This window comes from Pan troglodytes, chromosome 3 (genome assembly GCF_028858775.2).
Source record: "Pan troglodytes isolate AG18354 chromosome 3, NHGRI_mPanTro3-v2.0_pri, whole genome shotgun sequence".
Taxonomy (NCBI): domain Eukaryota; kingdom Metazoa; phylum Chordata; class Mammalia; order Primates; family Hominidae; genus Pan; species Pan troglodytes.
This window is the reverse complement of record NC_072401.2, coordinates 120,491,395-120,506,778: the sequence shown is the minus strand read 5'-3', so window position 1 is coordinate 120,506,778 and position 15,384 is coordinate 120,491,395. Positions and strand designations below refer to the sequence as shown.

The window sequence follows — 15,384 nt, the reverse complement described above, 5'->3', positions numbered from 1 at the left end:
ATACACTATTACCTATTAAAGGGTGCACATCCATCTGCCTAGCTACACAGGAAGCTTTTGGGGCAGGAAGCATGTTCACATTGTTTTTGTATGCCTTGAAGTATCTAGTAAAACAGTAGCACCAGAAATACTTAATAGATTCTAAAGTAAGAAGAGCTTTGTATTTTTGCCTTTTGGTATAACTACATTTCTATTTGTATTTTCTATTTGGCATACCAATACCCTAAGATTATAAACTCATTGATGTAACAGATAAAAACTTCATTTCTTTGTACAGTATATTTTAAAAAAGAATGAGAGTAAGGGATTCAAGTGTGACAGACATAAATTACTTCTTTTCCAGAAGTACTAAAATCATTCTATATATTTTCACAGTTGCCAAAGTAAAACGTAAGCTTGTAGATAAATCGCTTTATTTTCTTATATTTCCAAATGAAGGATATTAAATAAACATCTTTTTGTTCAATGTAACACTAGATGAAACAAATGTAAAAATCATTTTAAAAAATGTAAAGTGGTTTCCTTTTGTCAGAATAATAAAGTGCCAAAAAGCTATTATAAATGGCAGGAACTAATACACATAAGTATAACTTACAGGGAGAAAGTTGAGCATAAAATTGTGAGTGTACCTATGTATAGGCTTACTGACCCCCAACAATGAAAAACAAAGACGAGGAGGAATTTGGAACAAAGCAAGAACATTTTCTTCCACTATAATTCTTCATTTCATAAAAGTAAAATGTTAATAACAAAAGAAAATGTGGTAAGAAAAGCAGATCTGAATACATTTTTTAAAATGCCCATAACTAAAATATTTCATACCTGTAAACATGGCATGAAAATAAGGACTACAGGCGGCCAGCACCACTCTATGAGCAGAAATTTCCATGTCTTCTGCCACAATTGTGACATCGCACAGCAAATTTTGACTGTGTAAAAAGCAGAGAGAAAAAATTTAAATGATATCAACAATGAATGTATTGAACATCCTATGCAAAAATATTACAGTAAAGCCCACTTTCATCAAGTGGAGACTAATGTAAAAAACAGCCATCCTTTGGGACATGATCCCTAAACATGAAGTACATAGAAAACAGCTGGGATAAAGGCCCAACATGCCTTGGACCCTCACTAAGAATCCTGCCTTTGAAAAACACAGAAATCTTCCCAAACTTGATTATTGATTTCTCAACCTAAAGGCAATTACTGGCAGCAAACCATCAATGGACTGCAAAAGAAGAGGCTGTCTGAATAAGAAGTAGCGGCAGAAGTGGCAGGTGTAGTCTGACATGAAGATGAAGAAAAAACACATGCCAAAAATTAAATTGGGTGAAATACCCACCCCCTCCCAAAAAAAAAAAATCTTAAAAGACCCTTTTAGACTTGCTGCTTGAGCTTTTGAAGCTTAACTTAATCACAACATTTTACCAATGCAAAATATCTCATCCTTCAAGGCCAGAAAATATTACATCTAAAGTTAAAAAACACTTTGGCCAGGTGCAGTGGCTCATGCCTATAATCCCAACACTTTGGGAGGCCAAGGTAGGTGGATGGATCACTTGAAGCCAGAAGTTTGAGACCAGCCTGGCCAACATGGCGAAACCCAGGCTCTATTAAAAATACAAATATTAGCCAGGCATGGTAGACCACACCTGTGATCCCAACTACTGAGGAGGCTGAGACACAAGAATCACTTGAACCTGGGAGGCAGAGGTTGCATTCAGCCAAGATCGCACCACCGCACTCCAGCCTGGGTGACAGAGTGAGACTCTGTTTCAAAAAAAAAAAAAAAAAGCGTTGGCCGGGCGCGGTGGCTCACGCCTGTAATCCCAGCACTTTGGGAGGCCGAGGCGGGCGGATCACGAGGTCAGGAGATCGAGACCATCCTGGCTAACACGGTGAAACCCCGTCTCTACTAAAAATACAAAAAAATTAGCCGGGCGTGGTAGCGGGCGCCTGTAGTCCCAGCTACTCCGGAGGCTGAGGCAGGAGAATGGCGTGAACCCGGGAGGCGGAGCTTGCAGTGAGCCGAGATCGCGCCACTGCACTCCAGCCTGGGCGACAGAGTGAGACTCCGTCTCAAAAAAAAAAAAGCGTTTTGTTACCTAAAAACCATCATTCAGCAACCATATTATTGTATCTCTAATTTTAAAACATCCATTGTAATTCACTCAAAAACATGTGGTGAGCATTTTTGACATGCAATACGTGGTGCCAGATCATACTCTCCAGGTAATTAATAATGTCACAGAATATTTTTAACAGAAAACATTGCTGATGCTTATCTAGAACAAGCAAGAAGGCTCCAAAGCCTACAACCTGCCTTGCTAGTAGTCATACTATGAATGACTGAAACAGGTGTGGTGAAAGTAAATGTCCCTTCCACACCTCACATACCCAAGCACTGAATTTATGTCTATGCGCATAGTGCATGCAGGTCACACTTGGCACCCTCCTCTACTGTTCTATTTCCTAAAAAGGTGGCCTGCCTACTTCTGTAATTTTCTAGTAGCTTACAAGCAACATTTTCCATGAGCTTGACGAAGTCCTTGAAGTTTTCCACCTGTCCATACTGCTTGCAAACTTGTTCCCATAAAGTTCATGCCAAAACTTTTTGGAGAGCCTACTGGTAACTATTCTCCTTCCAGTTTAGGAGAAATGGAAGAAAAAAAGAGTACCCCAGCATCAGTGATGACTGCATCCCAGGGCCTCATTGCTGATGAGACTGCTATGCCATTTAGATTATAGTATGGCTCGTGTGTTACCAGTTTAATGGCTCATGATGCTGTATGAGACATAAAGCAGGTCCCATATTGGAGTCATAAAAGGTGGCACAGTATCACTAATTTACAATTCCTCCAGATCATTTTAGAGAACTGACAAAGTTTACCATTTGCTCTGAGAATATAAAACCATTCTGCAATTCTGTGAATTCCATGGGTTCACATAAAACTAGGGTGGAAAAGTCAGTGGTGTCAGCAGTGTTTTCAGGAAGGTACTATGCAAGAGTTTTACCTGCATGTATTATTTCATTTAGTGCCCACCACAATGTTATAAGGTATTATTTTTATCCCCAAATTTATAGCTGGGGAAACCAAGGTTAAAGTCCTCCAACTAGAGGCAGTGCCAGGATTCAAATCCACAGGCTAACTCCAGAGCCTCTTGACCACTACACAAAACCTAAAGCTATACTGTTTTAAGATCTGTTAAAGTTTGAATAAAACAAGAAAGGGAAATAGTAAATAAATTATAAATAACAACAATTTATTTTTTGACATACAATATACTAGAAAGTATTTTTAAGTTCTATATATAGCTAATAAAAGCTCCAAATTTAGTGGGTTTTAAGCACTACCTCTACAGAATATTTTTAAAAATCAAAGTTTGTTCATTCATTCAACAAAGTACTGCAAGACCATCTCTGCCCTTAAGAAGACCAGCAGAAAAAACTGGCAATGCAAAAATTATAGGATAAAGTGGAAAGCACCGTAATAAAGATGTTATGGAAAGGTTGGGGTGAGGGGGCTGCATTTAAATCAGACTGGGGATCAGAAAGGGCTTCCTGCAGCTATTGGCCTTAAACTGAGTTCTAAAAACAAGTAAGAGTTAGCTGGATTGAGAAGGAGCAAAAGAATCCCAAAGAGAACATGATGTACTATCGCATGGAGACCTGAAGCAGCAAAGCAGAATGCGGAACTGTGAGCCAAGAAGAGTGGGGACAGAGAAGGGTGGGAGCAAAGAAACTCTGGAGGCAGGTAAGCAGGGTCAGCAGAGCATGCATGGTCTCTCTAGAATAAAGCAATCCAGGTTTCTCTTTTGTGACCTGGGGATTTGAACACAACTCAAACATGAGTCAAGTGCATCTTTATGCCTATTTTCCTTTTGTCAGTAATCCTTCCTAGTGCTTTAGTTTCAAGATGGAACACAAGTGGAATTACACCTGAACACCTCAAAAATCACATAACTAATTACATTTGGCTTCAATTACAATTATTCATTGATCCAAACCTTCTAACATAATACCTGCCGGCTGTCACTTACGTAATTAACTTGGCCTTACTGACTTATTAGTTAATGTTAGTTAACTAATAAGGTTAAAACACTGCTATAATATTATGCAGCCACGTCCTGGGTTAGGTCTCAGAGCCACTTTACACATTAAGGACATGCTTAGTTTTAGTATTCAATTTTTTATCTGTCTTCAGTAATAACATATTTTAAAACAGCATTCAGAGATGAGAGAGCTAACAAACTCTTACTAGTTTGTGTCACTAAGCATACAATGAGTGTATATCAGTGTGTGTACATTGAGTCTGGCCCTTACCTTTTTCCAAATTTGCATGCTTACAAGAAGCTGAATGACTTTTGAGTGAGAGAGCTACAAATGAAAAGTCTGGCACTAAAAATAAGAAAAACTTCTTTTAGCAGCCCATATGCAAAGTCTTCCATGGTGAATTTCTAAGTTTATGTTCCTATTACTTGAAATCTAATGAGGGATAAACTGTAGGAAAAGAAGGCCTCCAAAATAATGGTATAAATAAGTTGTTATTTAGCAAAATTTGCATTTATTCATTCACTTATCAAGGACTGTGTGAGCTTACCAAAATAAACAAGATTAACAGCCATGACAGTATGAAGTTTACAGTCATGTGAGGGAGACAGACAAGGAAATAAGTGATTATAAAATGAACCCATGACTTTAAGATGGGACAAGTGTGGGATATTTGGAAACACACAGGAGAAGCTAGGCTCAACCTTATGGAAAAGCTTCAGAATGAAAGTGGCTTCTAAGCTCAAATCTAAAGGGAAAAGAACAGGAGTTAGATAGGCTTAATGTAAAACTCAAATAGCACAGAATAAAGAAAGGCACTCCATCTCCTAAATAAAATTATATCATGAAAATTGGTCCTTCTCAGGAAAAAAAGAAACTGCTTTGAAAAGGTATGAAACATGCCTGAACATACTAAGGCATCCTTGGGTTTTCTGATATAAAATGAATGAATTCCTAAGACTGAGAAAAACCTGTCACTGCTTTTAAAATGCACGGTGTCTATCTTCTTAAAAGTAAAATATGTCTCATAATAGGGTGACTGTAGTCAATAATAATTTAATTATACATTTAAAAATAACTAAAAGAGTATAACTGGATTGTTTATAACACCAAGGATAAATGCTTGAGGTCATGGATATCCCATTTACTCTAATGTGGTTATTATACATTATATACCTGTATCAAAATATCTTAGGTATACCTGAAGAAAAAGGGAGACTCCCTTAAGTTCACTGTTTAATTCACTTGCCGTCTAAGTAACAAAGTATGAATTCATACAATAGACACAATAACAATTTAGCCAAAATTCAACAGCCACAAATCAAATGTTTTTATGGATGCACAACAGATAATCTAATCCTAGTAGTGATATAGGTCCCATGATGCCTAAAATCCTGGAGGAAAAACACAATAACCATTCCTTTAAGAGGGCAGATCAGGCTATTTTGCTTAAATATCTTCTGGAATGTTAAGAACTGCTGTTATGAATGAACAACTCAATATTTATGGGTTGTACAGGATATAAAGGTGAACATTTGAATTGCTTCATATGATTCATCCTTACTGAATACTTTCAACTCCTAAATATTAAGGATCAAACTTACATTCCTTGTAAATAAAGCTAATAGGTTGTGCCCCCACCACTAATACTCATTGAAATTGTTAAAGCTCAAGTACAGTCTTAACCTATAGCCTAAAAAACAGTAGGTTTTTTTTTTAATTTATTTTAAACACAAAATGCCACCTTTCAACAGTTGCTCTTTGGTCTTCTCCAAAAGCTAGCAATCTAATTTTGTCAATAAAACTTATCTGGGCCAGCCTAGCCAACATGGCAAAATCCTGTCTCTACTAAAAATATAAAAAATTAGCTGGGTGTGATGGCACGCACCTGTAATCCCAGCTACACGGGAGGCTGAGGTGGGACAATCGCTTGAACCCAGGAGTTGGAGGTTGCAGTGAGCTGAGATCACGCCACTGCATTCCAGCCTGGGTGGCAGAGTGAGATTATCTCGAAAAAAAGAAAAAGAAAAAACTTACCTGGGGTACAGTCTGCTTCTCTGTCCCCTCTATAGACCTAATACAGTGTGTTGCACATTATAAGCATTCTGTGAAGATCTATTGGGTTGATTTTGAAAATGTCAGTGTTTTGAAAAATTTCCCCCATCCACACTTGGGAAATTTAGAGTTAAGATCTGAATTTCCCACCAGAGATGCACTGCTGACCTAAAAGCCATCCTTTCACAACTCCAACATCATTAATCTTAGCATGATGCTCCATTTCTCAAAAGCCTTCACTGAATCCCACTGCCCAGAGGATTAAGTCCGAATTCATCATACTATTTAAGCCTGCCACAATTCTGCCCTTCTCTTGCTTCCTAACCTTTTCTGCACAGACTCCCCAGGATGAACCCTTGATTCACTTTATCCAACAGATGACGTTTATTCCCTCCCTGACTTGTGCAATTAATCATGCCAGGAAAGACATTCCCACTCCATCCCCTCAGTGAATCCTGCTGCACTCCCATCAAGGCCCAACTGAAGCCCACCTCTGTGGGCTGTGTGAATTTTCCCCATGAGAATCCTTTTGGGCACCCATGATTTGCACACTTTTTCACTGCCTCATCCTCCTCTCTGTATGTGTCCAGCAGCTCTCTAGACACTCAAAGGGCATGGCCTAAGTCTGATACTGTTTTTGGATCCCACACAGCCTTTCAGGCATATTAGCTGATTAGGTGCTCACCAATACTTGTTGAATACATTGTTTACATATGACTGCAGGGTTTTTAAACCAAATAATTTCAAGATATTCAAGCTCTTACCAGGCTGGGATATAAAGCTAGGTCTCTGGGCCTCCTGTCTAAAAACGATTAGTTTAAGAAAACAATAAAATGTCATGTACTTTTTCTATCAAACAATTTTAATTCTGTAACTTAAACCTTACAGAACTCCTGTCTTCCTACCCCCAATCCCACAACCACACCTTACATCAGCCATAACTGAAAGTGACTTTTACTCCTAAAATTTTGCTTCCATCAGCCAAAGGTTCACATTAACATTCTTCGGAGTACAGCTGTTGCTCTACCACTTTGAGGTTAGAGCCCAAGGGCAGAGTGGTGAGAACAAGGAAGTTCTCCCTTCCCAGAAGTCAGGAAAACACTCTCAACTACCCTTTCTGGGCAAGAGGAAGTTGATGCAAGGACAGGAAATAATTAATGATTTTCAGCTGTACAAGGAATAGGCCTCTTCAGAGATTTTTTTTTAAAGAATTACTCAAAATGGCTATAAGATTTAAGGGTGGAAGGGAATGACATTTTTAAAAAGGTCTGATGAACCCGAAAGACAGTCCATTTTTAAAAATACTGTTGTTGTTGGCGCTTTCATTAAAACAATCCAGGTTATAGACCTGGCAGCCAATACTCTGGCTATTCAAAGGTCATTCTTTGTTCTGAAAATCAGCATCAACTACCAGCCCAGTGACATACTAGCTGCTGAAAGGGTGCCACACAAAGAACAAGAAGGTACTATCTCACAGTTATAGAGTTCACATCCAAAAAGGGGCAAACAGATGAATGAAGACTGGAGCTTATAAATAATCCTAGGGCCAGGCAAGGACACCACAGGGCTTGCAGGTAAGCAGGAAAAACATCTCTAGGCTGAGAATGTCAGAGCAGCACTGAACCTTAGACACCATCTTGTCCATGCCTCTCATTTTATAGTCAGGCTCAAACAAGTAAAATAACTGGCTTGAGACCAGAGTCTGTCCCCAAACTCAGGTCGTTCACCCCAAGGGAAGGAGCACTTGGTGTTACCTTCCCTGCAGTTTAGTGAGTCATGCCCAGGTCAACAGAGACCCACTCACATTAACACCAGCAGAAAGCCAAGGCTACCCGTGCCCCACCCATAGGAGTGGGGAAAAAGAACATTTGAATAGTCCTATTAAAAGTCAGTCTTTTTAGACTTCTCAAAGAGAAAAAAGAGCCATTAAAGATCCCAGTCTTAAAACAACCAGACTATTTTTCCTACTTTTCTTGCAGTTCCACTTAGTAACCAATGCATTTTACATTCTAATAACTACTGTCAAAACAGGATTAAAAACCTGAAACAGTACCCTGAGACTTGCTGGATTATTCCAGCTATATATTCTCCCAAAGAATAAGTGAAAACCCACATTTTGAAAATGTTGTCAAAGCGGTACTAGAAAGCAAATCAAATGATCCAACATTCAGTTTAACTTTCTCTTATCTCTCTCCAATCCATTCTCTACCCAGCAGCCAGTGTGTTCAAAATATAAATCTGATCAGGTCACACTCCTGCTTAACACTCTCCACTGGCTTTCTCTCAAGGCAACTCTTGATTAAGACCAAAATTTCAGGACCTCAGTCCAATGGCCCCTCCTACCAAGTCAGCTGCCTCTCCTGTGTGATTCCACCGCCATGTGCACTGCAGCAACACTGTCAGTTCCTCCGATGAGGCCAGCTCCTTCCTACCCTAAGTTGTGGCACTGCATTCCCAATGCCTGGAACACTGTTCTCCCTCTCCTCACTCCCATCCTGACTTTATCCCCTTATCTTCTTTTCCTTCTAGATATCAGCATAATTATTCCTGTCTTCTCAAGAAAGCCTTTCCTGACCACTGTTATCCACCTTTCTAGCACCAGCAGCCCTCCTTTGCAGCACTTACTGTCATTATAGTAAATTATTTTTGTGATTCTTTGATGAATGCCTGCTTCCTGCAGTCAGCTATGGGCCCACAAGGGTGGCAACCATATTTGTTCTTGCTCACCATTGTACCTACAGTACCTAGCAGATAAATATTTATTGAATCCCTAATTTAATTAAAGAAGAAACAAACAAATGATGGGCCTAAAAGGGAGAGCTTTTAGGAAGCATAGAAAGATTAAGGGAAGGTTTAATCCCTTCTTAGCCAGGCTTTCAGCATTTCAGATAGATATACATAGAGTACTTTCACAAAGGGAATGGTGGGAAAAAGCAGATCTTTCATAAAGTGCTAAGAAAATAAAACCAAGACTCTTAATACATATATTACCCTTTTAATTTAAAAAAAGCTACTCATTTTTCAATCAACTTTTAACACTACTTAAAAGTTGCAGTGATCCTTAGTACACTTGAGAATTACCTCAGCAACAGGCAGGTCACTGCCCCCCAAAACTACCACCACTCCCACAAAAAAAGGGTTACATTTTTCTCTAAAAGTTTCTTTCCATATTCTTCGCCACAGTAAGTTAGAAGCCCTAGACCAGCACTGTCCAATATAAACATAACGCAAGTCACAATTTTATAGTGATCACATTAAAAAGGTAAAAAGAAACAAGAGAAATTAATTTCAATAATATATTCTCTTATTTTTAACTTTAAACAGAAAGAAAATAGGGACAGAGTCTCACTGTGTTGACCAGGCTGGTCTCAAACTCCTGGCTTCAAGTGATCCTCCTGCCCTGGCCTCTCAAAGTGCTGGGATTATAGGCATGAGTCACCGCACCTGGCCTACTGTATTCTTTTTAACTCAAAATATCTAGTATATTATCATTTCTACATGGAATCAATATATTTAAAAGTATGAATAAAATATTTACATTTCTTTTTTTTTTGCATTTAGAAATCCCCTGTGTATTTTTCACCTCCAAACTATCTCATCAGACTAGCTGTATGTGGCTAAGTGGCTACCACACTAATAGAGGAGCCCCACGCCATCCACGCTTCTGATAAATTATTTGCTCTTTTCCTTTAAAAAACTTGCAGAAAAAGCTTTTAATGTTCTGTGTACCAGACAAAGCATCAATGGAAGGTTGATTATATATTCACTACAAACAACTGAAAAATAAAGGGACGAAACCAGTGGTTGCATGTACATTAGTATAATGATACCTTCTTAATTCGTTCATGACTTTGAAAGCTTTCTTCATATGCCAAGGATTCACTGTCACTGGGCAGTGTTTTTCGGTATTAACATCTTTTGAATCGAGAGGCTTCTGATGACCCTGCTTTGTGCACCTGTACATAAAAGAAAAGAACAAAAACAGAAAAAGATCTTATTAAAGATCATTTAGTTCAGCTTATCAAGCTACAAGAGAGACAATGAATGTCTCCTTCCCCTACTTATTTAGAGGAAGTCTCATGGACAGAATATCTCAATGTAAGGTTAAGACAATTGAGAACAGTTTCTGATGGACACTATGGTTTCAATTAAAAAGTGGGTAATTACCTCCCTGGTATCAAAGTTCCGTCAAAGATCAACACAGAATATTCAATAGAAGTGGCTTAGCAGATATCTCCAAATAAAACTGTTGAGAAATGATCTTCTCCATTGGAAATTAACTTGCTTTTACAAACTTCTATAGTCATACGTTATTAACAAACCAAGACAGAGCAGGATCATATTTTACACAAACTTCAGAAACTTAGAATCTGATTTACATTTTGCTCTCTACCTGCCAGGATATATTAACCCCATATATTTTGACCTATACTAACAAGAGATTAATCGAGATTAATCATGTTAGTTAATAGTTATTGAGTATTTACCATATGGCAGCCCTGTGCTGAGCAGTTTACTTTCATTATTTGGTTAATCCTCACAACAACTCTCTGAGCAAATTACTATTATTATCCCCATTTAACAGATGAAGAGAATAGTTTGAGTAACGGGGTAAATGGTAGGGCTGGGTAAGAGTATGGCCAGTCTGATTCTCCATCTTGTTCTTTTCACTAATATTTCAATACCATTTCCTACACTGAACAGTGAATATTTAAATTTATATTTTTTAAGCACACAAGGCTATACTAGCATTGCTACATGAATTATTCTTTCAAGACTTAGGACCATAAAATTAACCAAAAAAATCAGGGTCCCATGAGGAGGGGGGCAAGAATTAACTGCGAATTAATGAACACAAGACAACTTTTTGAAGCAATGGTTATAAAACTTTATAAATTTAATAAAAATCATTAGATTGCACAATTATAATGGGTGGATTTATGGTATGTAAATTATACCTCAATAAAGCTATTACATAAAAAATCAGGGCACCAATTTTTTAACCAGGCTTAAAAAATGAAATCTAAAAATATCATACTTGTATATATATCAAAGAACAAGCAAACATCATTATTAATTGCTGCACTTCTCTTCCTTTCCTGACCCATTTCTAAAAGGATGATTCATTTTTAAACATTATCGTTCATTAATTCGTTCAGCAATTTTTTTTTAGTACCAACCATGTACCAATCGCTACTCTTAAGGCACTTGGAATATATCAGTGAATAAAACAAAGATCCCTGTCCTCATAGAGCTTGGAGTCTGGTGAGGGGAAAGGGGAAGACAACACAAGTCAGGGAAGCAACTGGCATGTTAGGAAATGGTGTTATGGAAATAGAAAAAGCAGGGCAGGGTGAAGAGAGTGAGAAATGTGGGGATGGTGGAGGGGTGTAATCTGCAGTAAATAGGGTGCTCAGGGAAGGCCTAGTTGAGAACTGAGATTTGAACAAAAGACTAGGGGGTGTGGGAACGTCCGGATGGAAGTAGTAACTACAGCAAAGGCCAATATGTACCTGGTATGTTCCAGGAACTGTGACCCTTGCAGCTTTGGCAAAAGGCTGGGGCTGAGCAGGAGAGGGGAGTGCAGATCACAATGGGCCTTTTAGGATATCCTAAGGCCTTTCACTTTGAGTGAAATGAGGAGACACTGCAAAAGAGTGACACAATCCGACTTATGTTTTCCAAAGACCACTTTGGCTGCTGGTTGAGAACACTCTACACGGGTCAAAGATGAAAAGGGGGCAACTATTTAGCAGGATATTACAATAATTCACTAAGAGATGACAATGGCTTAGGGAGGATAGTTGCAGTGGAGGTGATGAAAACTGGCTGGGTTCTGGACATTTTGAAGATACAGCCAACGAGATCTGTTGAAACAACCATATGACATGTCAAAGAAAGTCAGAATGACTCCAAGTCTTTTGGCCTGAACAAGAGAAAGGACTGAGTTTCTGTTCATCGAGATGAAGAAGGCTGCAGGTGGAAACTGTTTGAGATAGGCGGAGATCAAGAGCTGTTTTTATACATGTTGGTTTTAAAACATCAGACATCCAAGTGAAGGCATCAAATCACCAGATAAATATTGAAGTCTAGAGTTGGAGAGAAAAGTTTAGCTGGAGGCAGAAATGTGGGAATCACTGGTTACATGGATGGTACATGAAGCCATGAAATAGGTACTCAACATGAATATAACCTCTAAAATTAAGCAAACCCCAAACCTTTACCTCTCACTTAACTAGTTATTCCTAATATATATGTATATATATCTCACGTCTATAGTTTTAGACATTATGCATCATTTTCTGTTCTGCTTCTGAATGAGAAGCCACAGCCTCCCAAGTAGCTAGGATTACAGGCACACCATGCCTAGCTAATTTTTGTATTTGTAGTAGAGACGGGATTTCGCCATGTTGGCCAGGCTGGTCTTGAACTTGCAACCTCAGGTGATCTGCCCACTTCGGCCTCCCAAAGTGCTGGGATTACAGCACTTTTCCTACCCAGTAGGAAAGATGTCTGGGCTGGATCTCTAAATTTTAGAGACATATGGTTTGAACATTAAGACATGAGAATGAAAAAGATGATCGAGGTACATTGTATGGAATAAAAAGTGATTTAAAGATGCAATTCCAACATTTAAGGTATCTGTCAGTTAAGGAAAAGTTGCTTATGGAAGAGCCTGAAAAGAAGTATCCAGAGAAAAGGAATGTCAAGAAAGAAAAAAGTCAGCAAAAGAAAAGGAGAAATTAAAAAGAAGAAGAAGAAGAAGAAGAAGAGTCAATGGTATGCAATGCTACAATGACATAAAATAAGGGCCAAGATGTGCACTGGGTTTGGCAACTAAAAATTCATCTATGACCTTAGTGAGTAGTTTCAGTGGACTGGTGAATATGAAAGCCATGTTGCAGTAGATTGAGGTATTAATGAAGGATAAGCATGTGAAGACAAAAAGTACAAATTATTTTTTCAAGAAGCCTGGCTACAAAGAGAAGGAGAAAGATTGAGTAGGTTCTAGAAATGTCAACAGAATTTAGGTATCTTTATGTCTTATAATGGGAGAGACTTGATCGTCTTCACATCCCACCTCACCCAAATAAGCAAATAAATAAAAAAGAAAGAGAGGGTGATAGGAAGAAACAGGAAAAAAAAAAAAAACTTTACATGTGACACACTATTGCAATTTCAAGCCTTGCTTTCCCTTGACTGAAACTGTGTCTATTTTTCTGTTTATAATGTGGCACAGTGCCTAGACCATAGCAGGAATTAAAATACACATTGAAAGAGTAAGTGGGTTGACACGGTTTGATGTTGTCCCCACCCAAATCTCATGTTGAAATGTAATCCCCAATGTTGGAGGTTGGGCCTGGTGGGAGGTGATTGGCTCATGGGGGCAGATTTCTCATGAATGGTTTACCATTCCGTTGGTACTGTCCTCGCAATGGTGAGTTTTCACGAGATCTGGTCATTTAAAAGTATGTGGCACCTTCCTCCTCTCGCTTGCTTTTGCCATGTGATGTGCCAGCTCCCCCTTTGCCTTCCACCATGATCGGAAGCTTCCTGAGGCCTCCCCAGAAGCATATGCCACCATGCTTCCTGTATAGCCTGCATAATCATGAGCAAATTAAACCTCTTTTCTTTATAAATTACCCAGTCTCAGGTATTTCTTTATAGCAATGCAAAAACAACCTCATACGTGAGTGTAACAATTAATAGGAGTAAAGAAAGTAATAGTAGGTAACTTTGTAATTGAGAAGGCATAAATTGAGGGAATTGTTTGATGGTTTCTTTCCTCTGTGAAGTAATGTGCAGGTTGTCTGCTGAGGGCAAAGGTAAAAGGCTACAGGAGGGTGACTAAAGGCACAGCCATTGTCGCAAATGTGGAGGAAGCTGACTGAAATACACAGAAGTCATTCCAGGGAGTGCTGATAATTACTCTAAGACTAGAAACCATGCATGCCTAATAGCACCTAGGTCAGTGCAGGAAAAAGTGAGAGAGTTTTAAAATTGGAAACAGGATATCAACTGAATAAAGAATTTAAACAAACAGGAGGGGGCTTTAACTTGAGAGGAAATAGAGGCAACAACTAAGAAAATTTCTCTCCCAGCCAATAACTAATGTGCAGAATAAAATAAAGGAGCTGAGAGCATGGAAAGTTGTGGTCAGAGTGGCATGTTAAATACAACAGAAGGAGCAGCTTTAATGATGACAGATCACAGGACACAGCCCTGGATGTAAGTAGATAAAGCATAAAAGAAGTAAAGGTCATTAGATATGAGGGGGTTAAGGAGCTGTGAAGCCAGACTGACAAGTGGCTTATCCACATGGACTTTGAGGTCACCCAGGATGATGGCAGGACACAGATGATGGTGAGCCAAGTACCAAGATTTTCAGTGATAGATGGTAGATGATAATGCTAGAGGGAGTGGATGGTAGATAACAATGATGAAGTAGGCTGGACCACAGCCAAATGGGAGTGGTCTCAGAAAATAATATTTTGTTTTGAAAAAGGCAGAAACATAATGGTTTGGATGTGGCAGTAGGGAGCTGTGATAATGCAAATCCATCTTTTTCTACCTGTGGTATGAGGGGCATAGGAGATGAACAACCTCTTATCTACATTGCTTTAAAGGGGCTCATCATTTTTGGGATAAACCCAGACTAAGAAGGAGTCATAAATTCTTCATGCAAGATCATTCAATGGACACATTAATCTTCTAAAATGGCTGTTTTCTTAGGCTGTTTTGTTATTAATGAGAATTAGCAAGCCACACTCACCACTCTATGGTAGACATTCTCCTGCACACTGCTGTACATTTATAATCTCTTTGAAAGAAAACCAACCAGTCATCCCAGATACAAAATCTAAAACCTAATTAAATAGGTCATAATATTTCTAAAATTTAGAGGCTAATCATTAAAACAGAATGAAATAAGCTTTGTCGGCAAACTTCAGAATTCTCTCTCATTCCCCATTCACTGCTAGGGATTTGACAGTAACCTTAAGACTTTCCTGTTACTCCTTCTATCTGTCCCTCAAATCCTTCTCTCATATATTTCTGATAGAGACCTCTATTTTTTGACATATAAAAAGCTAAACAACTTAAGATCAAAAAATAGGATACATAAATTCTGAGATGATTAGAATATGCCTTAAAATGCTATTTCACAATAAGGATATATGAAGAATAATACTCTACAAAAACACTCCCTTCTATTATACAATGGGGTAAAAGGATTTTTGTGATCTCTAGAACATTATTCCTTTGAGATGAGATTTTAA

The 15,384-nt window shown here is 38.5% G+C and overlaps 1 protein-coding gene across 15 annotated transcripts in view; it reads right to left on the bottom strand.

Moving 5' to 3' along the window:
- Positions 1-15,384, bottom strand: part of LOC740478 (kelch-like protein 2) — a 152,491-nt gene that overhangs the window by 109,046 nt on the left and 28,061 nt on the right. For 14 of the 15 annotated variants that reach the window (XR_010156334.1, XR_010156335.1, XR_010156336.1 and 11 more), the window contains 2 exons: positions 9,937-10,062; positions 823-929 (listed from right to left, as the gene is read on the bottom strand). Coding sequence is in view for 7 of the 15 variants with exons in the window: in XM_063809000.1 (XP_063665070.1) it covers positions 823-929; positions 9,937-9,974 (145 nt within the window). In the remaining 8 variants the exon portion in view is untranslated. The remainder of the gene's footprint in view (positions 1-822; positions 930-9,936; positions 10,063-15,384) is intronic. The other variant, XR_010156340.1, reaches the window with a different exon arrangement.